At 46.5% G+C, this 17,629-nt stretch overlaps 1 protein-coding gene across 4 annotated transcripts in view; it reads right to left on the bottom strand.

The window, feature by feature from the left end:
• The window catches only part of INSR (insulin receptor), a 115,432-nt gene that overhangs the window by 15,276 nt on the left and 82,527 nt on the right, over nucleotides 1-17,629 (bottom strand). For 2 of the 4 annotated variants that reach the window (XM_039858272.1, XM_039858281.1), the window contains exons 9-14: nucleotides 17,388-17,555; nucleotides 13,561-13,762; nucleotides 11,979-12,014; nucleotides 6,845-7,119; nucleotides 5,819-5,958; nucleotides 795-954 (exon numbers count right to left, since the gene is read on the bottom strand). In XM_039858272.1, coding sequence (XP_039714206.1) covers nucleotides 795-954; nucleotides 5,819-5,958; nucleotides 6,845-7,119; nucleotides 11,979-12,014; nucleotides 13,561-13,762; nucleotides 17,388-17,555 — 981 coding nt within the window. The remainder of the gene's footprint in view (nucleotides 1-794; nucleotides 955-5,818; nucleotides 5,959-6,844; nucleotides 7,120-11,978; nucleotides 12,015-13,560; nucleotides 13,763-17,387; nucleotides 17,556-17,629) is intronic. The other 2 variants (XM_039858298.1, XM_039858291.1) reach the window with 1 other exon arrangement.

Below are 17,629 nucleotides of genomic sequence, written 5' to 3'. Positions count from 1 at the left end.
GGTTCTGTGCTAGCCCCAGTGGGCAGCATTGGACTCGTTGTGTGTGCTCCCAGTTGGTCAGAACCTCATCTCAGTCCTGACCCAGAACCATCCAGCAAGAAGCACTCCCACCGTCCACACTCCCACCGTGCCAGGTACATGAAAATCCAGCTGGCAAGCGGAAGCCCCATCTCGCCCCTCCCCGCCAAGCTCCCGTTCCTCCTGCTCTAGAGTCTCCCCTCCCACTGAGTAACTCATTTGTTTGCACGTTCAAGTGTCTGGGTTCATACCATGTGCTGAGCTGAACAACCTCTTTTGTCCCCCACTTGTACATTCTTCTAGGTCTAGGCCAAGAGATCACCACCTCCAGGAAGCACTCCCTGATCAGCTCAGCCTTCCCTACCTCTCTCCACTTACTGCCTGGACACCAAGCACACCCAAGGCCAAGTAGGGAAGCTCCCACCTCCTTTGTTATTATGGCCCACGTAACAACAAAGATCGAAACACTAGTTCGCAAAGGAGATGTGTCTATCAGACTTGCCCTGTGCCAGTCACTTGACCTTCATGATCTCACTGAAACTCCCTTCACTTCCAGAGGTGGTCCTATCACCATCCCCATGGACAGATGAGGAAGTGCAAGCTCAGAGAAGGCACGTACCTTGCCCTCGTCACACAGCAGCAGCCCGTGGGCCCACAGGGAAAGTCCAGGGCCAGCGCGCACAGCCTCCAACCTTCCCCGACTATCCTCTGAGATATTCTGCCCTGCCCAGCACCAAGCACAGACCCAACCAGTCCAAGTCGCTGTGTATGCTTACGGTAGTCTGTCACGTAGAAATAGGTGGCTTCCGTCCAGGAGCCATTGCCTGCCAGGGAGGTGGCCCGCACTCGCACGCTGTAATTCCCCGGGGGCAGCCCACGCAGCCTGCAGCCCCGCTCCAGAGCGAAATGCCTGCGAGAGACACAGAGGTGCAGCTCCTGGAAGACACAGACAGGATCCGCTCAGAAATGACACACAGGGAAGAGTGCAACCTGCGAGTGACTTCGAGACTAGGAATGTGAGAACCTTAGCTCTTCGGACAAGGAGACAGAGGCAGAAGCCACCGTGATGGATGACAGCCAGTCTTCCCAAACCGCAGGCAGGCTTTCGACCCAGATCATTTCATTAATTCTTCCGACAACCCCATGCACAGGGAAAGTGAGGCTTAGGGCAGAGTCGGGGAACTTTTACTGTACAGGGCCAGATAGTAAATATTTTCACCTTGGAGGGGCCAGAGGGTCACTGTCACCAACTCAACCCTGCCATCGAAATTAGCAAAAGCAGCCAGACGAATCCCAAGTCTGTAATATCCTTAAATGAACAGACATGGCTGTGTGTCCGCGAAACACTGCGGATGCCGAAAGCTGAACTTCATATAATTTACACGTGTCCTGCAATACGATTCTCCTTTTTGTTTTTTTCCTAACATTTTAAGATGCGAAAGTGATTCTTAGTCCACAAGCGGAACACAGGCAGGCATACGAAAACAGTTTGCCGACCCCCGGCTGAGAATGTGAGATAATCAGCAATGATCTCACACCCCGTGAGCTGCAGGCCCCACCCTTGCACCCACAACCTCTGGCTCCAAAACTCCTTGCAAGCATCATGGGATATCTTCACCAGGCCTCTAGAAAGTCCCAGAGGGCAGGCAGAAGGGACCCACGTCACCGACATCACCCTTCAGGCCTTTCCCCTACACCTCTTCCTCGAAGAGGTTAATAGATATGTGGGCTTAAGGTCTTGAGAACAAATTTAAAATTTCCTTCCTTCCCATGGTGCCTTTGATTTCATTTTATTTCTTTTACCTTCATTAGAAGAGTTGGGATCTACCTAACTGTCTGATTTAAAAAAAGGAGAGAAGCATACAAACCCCAGTGACAAACATATACATAGAGATAAGCCCAGAGCTTATCCAGAAAGGCATGAGGCTCCCTGGGAATTAACTAAGACCATGAAACCTGCCAGGCTCAGGCCGGATTTTGAAAACTTTCCAAAACAGCTCCAAGCTCATAGTGCACACAGGGCACTGGCCTGGAAAATTTTAGGGAGAGAGAAAGAAATGTAAAAGCTCTCGTGTTCATCATGTGACAACAGCAGCCAGAAAACAAATCCGGCTGGAGGCAGGGGGTGGGGAACTCTAGTCCAAAGGTTCTTCCAAGAAGGATGAGTCACCAAATAGAAAGGGACAAATCAGCAAATATAGAAACCAAAGGTAGCTGCTATCCAGGACAAAGGGGACACACATCTTCCAATATCAGTCATTTATTTACCTCAGGGTCGGGGACCGAGAAGGGACCGTAATGGAAGGAACTAGAACCTGATATAGCTCTCCCCAAGGACACCAAAACATCTTAACCAAAAGCTGGAGAAAATTTTGTAAAACTGGCAAAGTCATAATGATGTAAAAAACAATTTTTTACCTTACTTTTTTTCACTTTATCAAAGTGATGCTAGACGATTAAGGAAAATGTTGGAGATCATCAATCAACCAGTCTTGTCTATGAAAAGGTTTTTTTAAAGGTTCCCGTAACCCCTCATTCTCTCCTAATGTCCCCCCATCCTTGTTTCCCTAAAGGTTGACTAGGGCCCTCCTATATGGGACCAGGGTCAGGCCCTGCAGGGCAGAGGCTGGTGGGCATTCCTGGTGATGACTCTCGGGCTCCAGGAACAGGAGAGTCAGTCCTGCCAAAGGCGGTGGGGAGAACGCAGGGATGGGTCCAATGTCAACAAAGCAACCAGCTGTCCCAATTTACCTGGGACCGACAGGTTCTTAGGATATAGGACTTCAGTGCTCAAACCTGGAAAATTCCAGGCAAACGGGGTAGACTTGATCACAGCAGTAGAAATGAAATCTGCACAGAATCTATGTTCTCCTCCTTGCTACCAACAACACCCTAACTTCCCTTGGAAACTACACCTTCCCCTGGAGTGGCTCTCGCCTCCCACCCCAACCCTACCAGGGTTCCAGGGCTCACCCTGACTGCCTAAAGCTGAAGCATCCCATTGGTTTGGGGAAGGGCACGAAACTCAGACCCAAAGGCGCCATCGCCAAAATGCAAATCAAGACCACGATGAGATACCACTTCGCATCCACTAGTACGGCTATAATCAAAAAGATGGACCAGAACAAGGGTTGGCAAGGATGCACAGAAACTGGAACCCTCATACACTGCTGGTGGGAACATAAAGTGTTGCAGCCACTTTTGAGAAAGAGCTCAGCGTTTCCTAATATGTTAAATGTAGAGTTACCATGTGACCTAGGAATTCCACTCCTAGGTATGCACCTAAAAGAACTGAAAACATATGCCCACGTAGCAGCATGACTCATAAGAGCCAAAAATAGTAATAACTCAAATGTCCATAGGTGGATGAATGGATAAACAAAATGTGGTCCATTTTATGACGGAATATTACTCGGTCATAAAAAGGAAGGAAGCACTGACACGTGCTACAACGTGGATGAACCTTGAACATGTTATGCTAATGAAAGCCAGTAACAAAAGACCCCATACCATAGGATCTGTTTATATGAAATGTCCAAGACAGGCAAACTCATAGAGACAGAAAGTGGATTCATGGTTGCCAGGAACTGGAAAGATTGGGGAGGTGATGGCTAAGGACAGAGGGGTGAGGTTTATTTTGCAGGTGATGAAAATATTCTGAAATTGACCTTGGTGATGGCTGCACAACTCTCTGAATGTACCGCAAATCATTGAATCATACACGTTAAATGGTTTTATTTTATGGTATGTGAATGTATCTCAATAAAGCTGTTATTAAAAACCCTCATGCCAGAGCCAATCAGCACACAGCACTCCCCTGGTCATGTGATTTGCCGCTGGGTGTCACATGACCACAGTCTGGCTGGGACACAGACTCTCTCTTCCTGTAGGCTTGGTGCTAAGAAGATATGAAGCTTGGAACCACAGAAATCATAGGAGGACAGCCAGGAGTTGCTAGGCTCACTGCAAAGACCCTTAAGACGCAATGGAGCCAAAGGAAGTCTGGATCAGCCATGCCCAAACTCCTTAAACTGTTCAGCTGTGGGAGTTATTAACTTCCTTTCAGCTGTGGGAGTTATTAAGCTTCCTTTCTGTCATAGCTAGTTCGATGGTGGTGGGGTGGGGGGCGGGCAGGGTTCTAACGGCTAGTGGGAGGTAAAGGATAACAGCTGGAGAATCTCGAACCCAGAGCCTATAACCTCAACCTCTACATTACACTGGACAAAGTTCTGCGCAAACACCCTTGTAAAAGGCTGCACATCCACCGTTTTATGGATATACCATATTCTGTGTACCCATTCTCCAGTGAACAGACATCAAGTGGCTTGCATTTCTTGCTAGTGATGAAAATCTTATGCATAAAGTTTTGCCCCCACCCCAAATTTGAACTATTTCCTTAAGACAGATGGGATTAATATATACAGGGTAAGGTATTAGTAAACCTTGCAATAATGGTCCCGTATGAGTCATGCCTCCCTTCAGGCACCGCTGAGAGGCCCCGTCCCACACCGATGCTGGGCTTGGCCACTGGACTCATGCTGCTGCACGTTCTTCTCTGCTTCTTTACAACTCTGCAGGCCATATAAAAACAGGCCTCAGGCCCGATTTGGCCCACAAGCCATAGTTTGCTAGTTTCAGTTCTAAATCATTGTCCAAGCTGGATATTTGAGCACCAAGAGCAGATGTGATCTCAGGAGGGGTCAGCAGAGGGAGACCTACCTGTCCTTTCTGGCTCAGGGAAGTCATGCTATACCTGCCTGGTTACAGGATGACTAAAGTTCCAGGAAATCAGGCAGTTTTGTTATAACATCCATTAGGTGCTAATAAACTACGGCCCACAGGCTAAATCTGGCCCACTGCTCATTTTTGTAAATAAAGTTTTATTGGCACACAACCACACCCATTCATTTATGTATCGTCTATATGGCAGCTTTCGAGCTACAATGGCAGAGTTGAGTATTTGCAACAGAGACTATCTGACCACAAAGTCAAACATGGGTACTATCTGGCCCTTTACAGAAAAAAGCTACCTATCCTTGGATCAGAACATATGATAAGGCTTGGGTCTGAATGCTGACTGTATTGTTATGACCTCGGACACAACTCAAATTCTGGACACCTTAATACCAACCTCATTGGGTTATGTACATATTGCACTTCATCGGTCCCAAGAGGTATATCATTTCCACATTGCTAAAACTGGAACACACCTTATAAGCAATGCCAGCTTACAGTTAGATGTGGCAGTATCCTTTTGTTTCTTAATGGTCCGTAAAAATAACAGGACTCTCATCACGTCTTAGATGTGACAAAATACAAGAAATGAGACACTGTGTGTAAAGCTCTTAACATGCACGGGGCACGCAGTGGGCTTTGGGCTGGCTTAGCTCCTTTTTTGTTCTTGGATTCCATGTTTGTGCATCTCTGGCGTTCACCTGCCCAGCGTCTGGTAGTAAAGGGAGACGCCCAACGAAAAGTCACTCATTAAGGTTTTAAGTGATGTGTTTGTTCCCAGACTCAGATAACTCTCTCTAAAGTGAGAAGAGTCTCCTGTTATGTCGGGAAAGACACAATGCAGCCAGCCATCATTCAACTTGTAGGACAGAGCAGAAAGTCAGCGTGAGAAATGCTGAAAGAGAGAAGTTTGTAGATTGGCATTTCTGACCCATCTCCCAGGAAATGTACGTATCAAGGCCATCTGAGTCCTAACAATGAAACGTCTAATGAGAGAAGCTAGAATCTAAGGCGCGGAAGGAGGTAGCAATGGCAGCCTGGAAGGCTCGCGCCCCACGGGTCTTACCTCATCGCCGTATCGTCGATAGCTCACTTCGTACAGCACAATCAGACCGTTGGGTTCCTTCGGCTCCTGCCACATCAAGTGAACAACGTTGTTCTCGAAGATCTCGTGGGTCACGGGGCCAACGATGTCATCTGCCTTGGCTGTAAGGAGCAGTGGTTAGAGTCGGGGACCTGAACCCCGGGTCAAATCCCACCTCAGCCTCTCAGCAGTTAGTGACCTCGAGCTGGTTACATAACTTTCCTATGTTCCATTTCCCATGCTGGAGAATGGACATGCACAACTCACCTCACTGGATTGTCTACATATCTGTGTCTGTCTAGTTATCTCATATCCTTTTAGTTCTGTTTCTCTGGAGGACCCAGACTAATACACCACATATGTGTATTTCTTAATTTTACTTTATTTTTCTTACGGCTTGAGTGTATTTCCCAATGTTTATATGACTCACGTAATTAAAAAATAATCAAGGCAACACGGATGGACCTTGAGGGCATTATGCCAAGTGAAGTAAGTCAGACAGAGAGACAAATCCTGTGTGAGCCACTTAGGTACGGAACCTAAAAAAGCTGAACTCACGGAAACAGAGACTAGAACGCTGGTTGCCAGGGGCGATGTTGGTCAAAGGGCACAAACTTCCAGTTAGAAGATGAAATAATTTCTGGGGATCTAATGTAGAGCATGGTGATGAAAGTTAATAACACTGTGTTGTGTACTCGAAAGTTGCTAAAAGAGAACTTAGGCATTCTCGCCAGATAAAAGAACTGGTAATTACGTGGCGTGATCGCGGTGTGAGCTGATGCTCAGGCGGTGCACGCGGTATGATCACACTGCAGTTTACAAGGATAGTGAGTCGACGCGTGGTCCACCTTGTTATCGGAACTTACACAGTGTTATGTGTCAACTGTATCTCAGTGAATCTGGGAAAGACTACAGATAAATAAAAAATATAAAGGCAAATAAAGAGGGAGGGTGGAGGGCTTCTCTCGGGTCAGCGTGGGTCTCCCGGCCCGCGACGTGCCTACGCACCTTCCGGCATGGTCCTGGCGCTGACGTAGGCTGCCACACTGCACCTTTCCTCGGGCGCATCCTGGTTGCAAGCCTGCAGCTCGATGCGATAGCCGGTGAAGTGGCGCAGGCCGGAGATGACCAGCGACTCTTTGTTCACCACTTTCTCGAAGGGCCGGTGCTCCTCCAAGCTCGTGGGCACGCTGGTCCAGGAGGTGTTGGGAAAACTCGGGGCCGTGGGTGCGACCGTCGTCACATTCTCCACGTCGCCAAGGGCCCTGCGCTTCCTCGATGGCCTGTCACGACAATGGGATACACGCGGTCATGCAATCGCCACCTTTAAATAAATGCTGGAGAAAAGAGGCTTTGATGAAGGACTGTGGTGCAGTGGAATGTGAGGGCAGGTGGATTAAAATGCAGATCGTCAGGAATTACAACCCACGGCAGCTTTCAAGATGCCCCTGGAAGCATCGAAATTAGGGGCGGCCCACCCGAGAGGGCCGGGGCTCCAGGACCGGCCCAGCAGACACACACCGATGTCGCCCTCCACATGCTTGATTTCGGGTGTTCATTTTGCAGAGTAATAGCTCGCCCAAGGTCAATGTTAAAAATAAGGTGCCAGAAGCATATGAGAGTCAAGCTTTTCAGGCGTTTGCCCAACGGCCCTAGCAACTGACTGACACCATCAGTTTAGACAGGAGAAAACGCACCCTGTGTAATTTGAGTGATTCAGCTTCACCTCTTAGCTCTCAGGTTGGTACGGGTAACCCCCAAAAATGCCTATGCAACTGGTATGCTTTTCCCCCTTACAAAGCTATATTAAGAAGTAAGTGTTGATGGCATAAAAGTTTAGAAGTACCAAAAAAAGTATAAAGAAAATTCAAATCACTCGTCATTTCACTGCCCATGGCTTCCTGTGGGCAATTTCTTCTCTGGACCATGAGAGGCTCAAGCTACCTTTATACTCCACTTCGTTCACTTGTATTGGAAGTACTTATCAAATATTTTTCTTCAAACATATTGTCTTAAGTTGGACATAATTTACGTTTTTTTTTTTAATGTGAAATGAGGTTTCTTTTCCTCGTTATGAAAGCAGCACATGCTTGCTGCAGAAAACTTGGACAACTAAAATACTCCAGTGCACGCATGAGCACACTTTACTTAACCTTCCTCCTATATTTCTAATACGAGCGTCTCCAATTCTTTTTTGCTGTTATAAACAGTGCTCTGATCACTGTCCGATTGTCTTATTAGGCCCTAGAAGCAGATCCCTAGAAATCACTAGGTCGTGCCGGTTAACACCCGGGCTTAATGACCTTAACGCGGCTTCGTGCTCTCATCTCTCGACCTTAATGACCTTAACGCGGCTTCGTGCTCTCATCAGAGGTGCTTGAAACTGCACCTCAGCCACGATGAGTGGGGGTGAGCCCGTTCTGTTTTCCTTTTTTCTTGCTTTTTTCATTTCTTCATATTTTTAACCTGAGAGATGTTTTTTAAAGGCTTCGCTCTACTGCTCTGTTTGCGTCTCTTTGTACTGCTCAGTGTGAACTTCCCTTTCCTTTATTGGTTCTTTTGTGTCTCTCCAGGGAATTGTCTACTCTGATCCCATTTTTTCCAGGAAGTTCTGCTTTCCTCATTGCTGCTCCTACGCTGTCCATTCACTAAGGATATTAACCCTTTACCAATGGTGCCCCACGATTCGCCGTGGTTTGCTGTTTGCCAGTGAGATTCCTTGAAATGATCCCAAGGCGTCGTTCCCGTGTATCTGTAATATTTTATGTCAACAAACTAAAAAAAAAAAAAAATTTACAGATAGGGATGGAGTCACTAAGGTTTTACGGCAATTATGAAAGAGATATTTTCCTCCGTTTCATATACTAATTATCACTAGCAGATCCACTGGATTCTGTTTATTTCTATTGTCGCTATTTTCCCAAACTCTCATTCACGAACAATGAATTCTAAGAGCTTTACTGTTGATTTTCTTGCATTTTCAAGGAACACACCAGAAAAAAAGGTCAGCAAACTTTTCCTGTAAGCACTAGAGAGTAAATATTTGGGTTTTTTGCAAGACACGTGGCTTTTGTCACAACTATTCAACTTTCCATGGTTTTCAAGGCTTTGTAGCCATAGACACAATGGAAACAAACGAGTGTGGCTGCATTCCAAATAAAACTCTGTGACAAACAGCCAGCCAGCCCAGGGTCCAGCGTTTGTCCGGCCTTGCACTAGAATATCTGCAAATATCGATGATTTTATTTCCCACAATCTATTCTCTGACATTTTCATTTCTGTTTTGCGTCTGACTGCACTAGCCGGATAACCAGAGAAAAGTTAATTAGTGATGATGACTCTGGACTCCTCCCAACTCTAACGGGAATAGGTTTTAAGTATGACGCTAATCTGGCTATTGGTTTCATCTAAGCAATATTTATCCTGCTGCCTCTTTCCACCCCCTTTCTCTAAATTAGAATGTTTCAAATTAACATTATGAAATGAGATTATTACATGATTTTCCTTACTGGGCCCCTTGATGAATTAGATTGCATTATCAGATATCCGGATCTTAAACCATCCTTGCACTCCTGAGATAAACGATATTGCCAGCAGTGTTTTATTTAACACACTTGGACTGAAAGTCCCACATTAGCTGATCCTGGGGTTTCCTTTCAATGCAGCATCTCTGTCAAGTTCTGCTAAGGGGTGTTATGTTAGTTTCACAGAATGAACTGGGAAGGTTTCCATAGATTTCTATGCTCCGGAAAAGTTTTTATATTATAGGAAATAGTTGCTCTTTCAGAGTTTGAAAGAACTCACCTGTAACACTCTCTGGGCCCAGCGTCTTTTTTTATTTTTTATTTTTATTTTTTTTGAGAAATTAAATGACACCTTTTTAAAGTCTTTTTTCAAGGTTATTAGAATATTTAATTTTTCTTCTTGAATCAGCTCAAACAAGATAAATTTCCCACTTCACTGAAAGTTTCAAACTGAATAACACAGGATTGTCCAGAGAATTCAACATATTAAAATCTGCCTTAGACCCCAGTTTTATTTATATCACCTTCTTTACTTCTAGTTATTGGTGGGTTTTTCCATTTTGATTACATTTACAAGTTTAGCCATATTGATTTTCTCCTCCATCCCTAATATATTTTTATTTTTACATTTTAAGTTTTTTCTTAATTTATGAAGCTGTTTAAGTCTACTAATTTGCATCAATGCCTAGTTTTGCAATAATCTACAAGTTAGGTATGTGATATTCACATTTCCATTATTTTCCAAATGGACTTTAATGAAAGTTTCCATTTCTGCTCTGACCCAATAGATAGCTAAGTGATTGACTTTTAGTTACTAGAAAGTAGAATTTCTGTTCAAACTCAGAAGTCAACTTTTGGTTTTTATTGCACTGTAGTCAGAAAATCATGTGGTCAAAAAACAAACCTTACTTTGGGGGTACCCATTAAGATTTTCACTGTGGTCTTTTTGTGTGAAAAGAGCAATGACATTCTCAGAGGGAAATCAAAAATATCAAACAAAGACATACCCATATTAGCAAGATTCAAACATTTCTGTGCAGCCACGGTGGGCCTTGCAAAAATAACCATGAATAGCTACTGAGAAACTGATATCTGAACAAATGGAACGTAAAATGGTCTCATCAAACTGGCAAAATATGTATATACCAAAAGAATTATACACAAAGAGGTCACAAAGTAGTCGGGAAAGACCGCTGTGCGCCCATCGCTGGCTTCTACTCTCTATGTACACAGCATGTTATCATTCCACACCCTTGCACTAGACCAGGGGTTCTCAATCGGGGTCCTTCTGCCCCCTGTCCCACCACTGGGGAGACAGGGGGCCCGTCGGGAAACATTTTTGGTTGTCACTATTTGGGAGAAAAGTGTGCTACTGGCATCAAGTGAGTAGAGAGCAGGGTTGCTGCTCGACATGCTACAATACACAGGGCAGTCCCCACAACCCGAAGGACCTGGCCCCAAGTGGCACCACAGCTGAGATCAAAACGCCCTGGTCTGGACCAAAGCCTCAAATTTCCATACCTGTCTTTTCTACAAGATTATACTCCAAATGGCCACTAGGGGGCAGAGCATGGAGACACACGCACGCAAGCGCGCACACACGCCTGAAAATAAACAAACACTGCTTCATAAAATCACTGGGATGGGCGAAATGGGTGAAGTGGATCAAAAAGTACAGACTTCCTGTTATAAAACAAACAAGTCCTGGGAGCGTCATGTACTTCACGGTGACTATAGTTAATAACTCATATTTGAAAGCTGTTGAGAGAGATCTTAAAAGTTCTCATCACAAGAAAAAAGAAATTTGTGACGACACGAGATGACTGATATTCACTAAACTTCGTGTAGTGATCAGTGCACAGTAGGTACAAAGAGCGAATTGTTAGCTTGTACACCCGAAAGTAATATAACGTTAAATGCCAATTACATCTCAATAAAAGTAAAATAAATCCCTTCGCATGGCCCCACCCAGCCTCACAAGACTGGCCTCCTGTTCCTCCCAAGAGCCCACGATTCGTCCCACCACCTTGCCTGTTCCTTAGCTCCTCTCTGCCCATCCTTTCCTCTAGGACCACACTGTGTCTTAAAAGAATAAAGGAACTTCATTCAAAAGGAAGTATGCCTCTGACTGTGCCCAGTGGCATTCCATGACGTGGCACGCCTGGCTCACACCTGCAGTCCCCACTTGTCACCCCCAATAAGTGTTCTGTCTCCAGCTCGGTCTTCCCCACTACGTGTCTCACGTGGTTTAGACCCGGGTGCCAGGCACAGTTCTGCGGACACATGGGACGATAAATGCTCAGTGAGTGAACGCAGGAGGTAAAACGTGGCATGTAGGAGATGCCCAGGAAGTACCCCCTCGACCCTATGTTTTAGTAAGAGTGTGTTAGTTAAGATTTTCCCAGCATTCATGCCCAGATCCCATTTCAGGGTGAAGGCGTTTAACGTGTGAATCTGTGAAGCACCCCGCCTTGGCACTGCAGCCCGTCACATGCATCAAGCCAGGGAAGCTCCTGGGGTCTCAAAGGCATACGGTGTGCTTCCTGCCCCGTGTGGCCCACTGGCCCTGCGCCGAGCAGACACGGGGTCCCCACAGATATCCCACAGATGAGTCATACCTACTGTCCTCAGCACCAGGGCCTGCAGAGGATTTTCTGTGAAAACAAAACCAACTGCTTTGAGGACAGAAAGAACTTCTTCAGAGAGACCTCTTGCTTCTGACACCCCAGAAGCCACGTTTCCTCCGAGCAGCCCAAGGGGGCCCTGCCCTTGACCATGGACCACTCTACCCATCGCCTGAACCACATCTGAACTCAGCGAGAGGGTAGAAAATCAGAGAAAATAACCCCCAGAGACTGGGCCATCTGGGGTTCACCTAGGATGTCACACTTGACTATCGTTAAACATCACAATCAACTCGGGCATTTCCCCATGTATGACAGAATATTGTTTTTAGCGGGTAGGACAGTAACTGCCTCAACACCCGGGCTATGTCGTTTAGTGCTCTTTCGGACTCAGGGCATGGGGGTAGGGGATGCAAGAAAGAAAAAGCAGAAATGTTGTATGTTGATGGTTCTGAGGAAACGTCTGGTCTGCTTCGATGGGGAGCGACGCCGGGCATTTGAACAGACACATTTTAGAGTCTTGTTTTCATCCCTATGTAAACCTTCTGGAGTTTCGATCCACTTTTGAAATGGCCAACTGTATCAGACATTTCTGGGTAATGGTCTGCTGGAGACTTTAAGGGGGAGGGGAGAGGTCAAGGGTGAAGAGGCAGGAGGCAGCTCAAAGCCCACATCATAGATTTGCTGCCATAACTTGGGGCGAGTCACTCGTCAGCTCAGAAACACAGGCTTTGGACCCACATAAGGGAGATGGCATCTTGCCTCATGGGTGAGTGTAAAGATTCACAAACTAATATGATGCAGATGGTGCCACGGGCATCGGGAGGGGGCAGGGATGCTGCCCAGCACCCCACGATGCATAAGACGGCCCCACCACAAAGAATGAGCTGGCTCCCAACGGCAGCAGTGTCAAGGCTGAGACTCCCCGCATGACTCCTAGAACCTCATTATCCTAAAAGACAGGATCTATCATTATCTCCATTTTATGGATGAGTAAACGGAGGCAGTGAAAGAGGTAGCATGACTTGCCTTTTGCCTAAATGTCTTTGCTTAAAGGAGGAGACGGGTGAAAAGTCTAGAGTGATTTTCACTGCAAACCCTCTCGGTGGATCAGAAGTACATCAATCAGTCCCCTCACTCACTAAAGCAAACTCGACATATTAAACAGGAGAAGTCTCTGGGCTTTGAATATGCTGTGGAAAGTTCCAGAAGGCGGAGGAGGTTACAGAGATTTTAAGAAAGAAAGAATGCCCAGAGCTTGAAACCTGACGATAACTCAAGCCTGGGCCGGGCCCGTGTTTCTCGGGACCGGCCCCCACAATCCTAGGGAGCTCGTCTCGGAATGCGTATGCAGACCGGAGGCTGCAGTGAAGGGCTCTGCAGACGGCACGAGGCAAACATCTCCCCCTTTTCTGGTGAATATTTGCTCTCCCGGGTAAGGTTCTGTTGAATTCGCAAGATCCCTTCCTCCATGCGGGAGGAGACTCAGCGTGGACCCCACCCACCCTCTGGGTCCCCATTTCACCTTGTCCCCTAGTCCAAGACCCTCCACCCCAAGCCAACGAGGGCTCCTGACCTGGGGACAAAAACCACATTGTGCAGGTAGTCCTCGAATGTCTTCCGGAACGACGACTCCTCCAGCTCCTTCAGGATCTGAGAGTCGGTCTTGGGGCAGGAGCAGCATTCGCCGGCGGCATCATCGTACTCACTCTGGTTGTGCTTCTGGGAACCCTCCGACTCCGATGGCGGAGACCAGGTCCGGGAGGGCAGCTTCAGCCCTACGGGGAGAAAGAGCAGGTGGACTTGACTCTCCCTGCTGAAACACACACACACACACACACACACACACACACACACACACACACACACAGCAAAAGGGACCTTCTCAGAGCAGCTGGGCACAAGGGACAGAGCTCGGGGCCACGGTCTGGGTTCAAGTTCTACTGTGAAAAGGAAGACCTTTCACTGGAGGATCCGGTCAGTGTCAATGAGACAGTGCATGTCAACATGTTCCAGACACAATGAGACACCATAACCCCATGGGGCTGGAGGTTGTAAGGTAGCCAGGCCTGTCCCTGCCCTTACATTCTAGCGCACAGGGGCCAGGGACGGGTATGGGGAATACACAATAAACTAATATACACATCTGCCATGAGTCAGATGACAGGGTCAAGGAACAGAGGGTGTCTGAGGACGCTATTTTTCACGGGTGGTCTCGGAGAAAGTGACTACTGAGCAGTCCTGAACTAAGTGAGTAAAGGAATGGGCCACATACATATCTTGGTGTAAAACAGTTCAGACAGAGCACAAAGTATGTGCAAAGGCCCTGGGGTAGGAATTTCCTTGCCATGTCAAAAGACACCAAAGACCCAGTGTAGCTAGAAGAGGCTGTGGGAGAGAATGGTAGGGGGTGGAGTTAGAAAAGAACAGGGACGCAAATCACAGTTGAATGAATGAACGATTCAATCGATTTACCCATCAATCCAATGAACCACATAGCTATAGAGACAGAAGGGCCAAGCAGAATTCCACAGGGAATTCTAAGGGGCCCCGCGTAGAGACCAGATGGTTATACTGAGCCATCAAGCTGTGCAGCACAAAAGAAGGAATCTACAGCTCATTTGGGAATCCAGAAGTCAGATTAAAGCAGTGGTTCTCCCCAGGGGGTGATTCTGCACCACTCACGACCCCAGGACACTGGGCAAGGTCTGGGGACATTTTTGGTCGTCAGGACTGGTTGTGGGGAGAAGAAACTATGGGCACCCACATGGCGGAGGCCAGGGACACTGTTGGACACCCTGCAATGCACAGAACAGCCTCACCCCATAGAACTATCCAGCCCCAAAAGTCAGCACTGCTGAGGTAGGGAAACCCTGGACTAAAGACACGAGAGGAGATCGGTGGAAAGAAATGTCCAAATAAGCATAGAAAAGGCAAATTTAAAAACAAACAAATAAACAAACAACAAAAACCTCTCAAGGTAGCAGCCTTAAAAATACAAAGCTGTTTTTAGTACCACAGATGGCATGTCTTGACCCCTGACATCCAATCATACAACCATACTTCTGGCACAGGCTTGAGAAGGCACGCTACTCCTACGGGCAAATCCACGACAGCTCCTTCGAGTCCCCTCTCCTGCCACCAGCCCTCAGTGCCTGTCTAGTGTCAACTGAACAAAGGAAATTCCATCCCTCCTCTCCCCTTGAATGGATCCTGCAGACAGTGAGCTCCGAGGACCTTCCTGTGAGTGTATGTGTCCACACAGAAGCCCAAGTAATTACCTGGCTTTGAAAGCCTGCAAGGGACTCTTAAAATCATTTCTTATGTTTATTAATAGATGTGGAATAACCTGGCCAGGTTCACTGTTGGAAGGCTAGTGATGGCATTATGGACGGAAGAAAGTTAGGATTTCAATAGCAAGGGAGTTCCTGACAATTTTCTAGAGAGAAAGGGACTTTTGATCAGGTGAAGGCACAGCTCCTGATACCTGCTACCCTTTCCAGCACCACTGTGTGACATGGTTTTTCTGTGTCTATAGACACAGAACCATGGTGTTCCATGGTTTTTCTGTAACTATAAAGTATAATGACATACCTCGGACAGTCAAATCCACAGAGATAGAGAGTAGATGGTGGGTGCCGGCGGCTGGGGAGGGGTCTGGGGAGTTAGCGTTTAATGGGGATAGAGCGTCAGTTTGGGAAGATGAGAAAGTTCTGGTGATGGATGGTGGGGATGGCTACACAACAACGTGAGCATGTTTAAAGCCACTGAACTGACTCTTAAAATGGTTAAAATGGGAAATTTTATGTTATGTATATTTTACCACAATAAAAAAGCCATACAGTTAATAAGACTGTATTGCATAATTTAAATATGCTAAGAAAGTTAAAGTATGTTCTAAATTTTCCCAGCCAAAAAAAAAAAAAAAAAGTATGCGAGGTGATGGATGTGTTAACCAGATGGGAGGAGTCCTTCCACAATGTATACGTGTATCAAATCATCACAGAGCATGCTTTAAATAGCTTACGATATTAATTGTCTATTATACCTCAATAAAGCTGAAAAAAAGACCACTAGCAATAGTAATATGAAGCCCCTACCGGTCACAGTTAGAAATTTATTTTTTGTTTTAATAAGTTTATTTGCTTGTGTGTGTGTGTGTGTGTGTGTGTGTGTGTGTGTGTGTTTAATTGTGATAAAATACACCTAATATTTACCATCTTCATCGTTTTTAAGAATAGAGTTCCGTGGCATTAAGTACACGGTGTTCTGCAACCATCCCCACCATGCGTCTCCAGAACTTTCTCACCTTCCCAAACTGACGCTCTGTCCCCATTAAACACTAACTCCCCTCTCCCCCTCTTCCCCTACTCCTGCCATCTACTCTATATCTCTATGAATCTGACTCCTCTGGGGACCTCCCATGCATGGAATCACACAGTATCTGTCCTTAGTAAGTTTATTTTTAATTACATAAATTCCAGGATCATTAGACATAAATCCATGTTTAGTCATATGATCCTAGAGCTGGGACAGCTCCTGGCAATCAGTTGGCCTTCCACCCCTTCTCCCCAAAAGGAGCCAATGACTTGCCCAAAGCCCTACAGCAGGTCAGAGATCCAGCCAAGAGCGGACAGAGGGCTCCGGGCCTCAGCCACTCCTCGCCAGCAGCCCCAAAGTCAAGAGATGAGGATATGGCTAACTCAAAAAAATCTCAAGAAAAATACAGACAATGAAACAAAAAACAACTAAAGAAAAAAATGACTCTGTTTCTCCAGTTTGATGGGGTTTTTTAAAACCTAGTTTTAAAATAATCGAACTAATTTATACAAACTAGCTTGAAGCATCAAATATTTTTGCATTTTTTTCTGTACATAGATGGGAGCCCATTAAGTAAATAAGATTAAAGACTGAAAATAAAAATCATTAGCATAAATTGTTAATAGCACAGGAAAGAAGAGATGATCTCTCCCGTTGTCTCTAATTCTTAAAACTTAAGGGTCTAAATATAGGGGCCAAAATCCTTCCCTGACGTTGTCAATCATCTCTCGAGATGGCCGCTGTGTTTCTGGTCTAGCAGGGAAGGCTAGCGCAGTTAACACAGCTACGAACCCACGAGGGAGGGGGAAGGGAAAGGGAGATGGGGAAAGGAGGAGAAAATGCCAGAGAGAAGTGGTGCCAAGACACGGGAAATATCTGGTTTTGACACGGGTCTTCGCCGTGCGTACTCGCGTGATGTTTAGAAATGTGTGTGCGCACGCGCGTCCCCACGAGCGGGAGCAGAGTGTGCGCATGCGCACTGCGCACTCCGGCGCGCCGGGGAGAGGCGTTTCGCTGGAAGCCGAGCTGAGCGGGTCAGACGTCTGTCTCCTCCGCCGCTCCCGCACATCTGCCCACACTCACCTTTGAGGCAATAATCCAGCTCGTACAGCTCACTGTCCTCTGCCTGCCTCTCCCAGAAAACCAGGTAGTGAGTGATGTTGCCGTTGGGGTCAGAAGGAGGCTTCCACTTCAGGATGATCTGGGATGAGGAGTTGGAAACCGAGATGGGGTCCAGGGGGACAGAAGGATCTGGAAAGGAGAAAGAAAGGAGGTCCACTGTGAGGAGGGCGCAAGCTGTCCAACTGTTATTTAACGTAAGAGAA

This window comes from Pteropus medius, unplaced genomic scaffold, assembly GCF_902729225.1.
Source record: "Pteropus medius unplaced genomic scaffold, Ma_sr-lr_union100, whole genome shotgun sequence".
Lineage (NCBI taxonomy): Eukaryota > Metazoa > Chordata > Mammalia > Chiroptera > Pteropodidae > Pteropus > Pteropus medius.
Note: the sequence above shows the minus strand (reverse complement) of the source record. Positions and strands in the feature narration are given on the sequence as shown.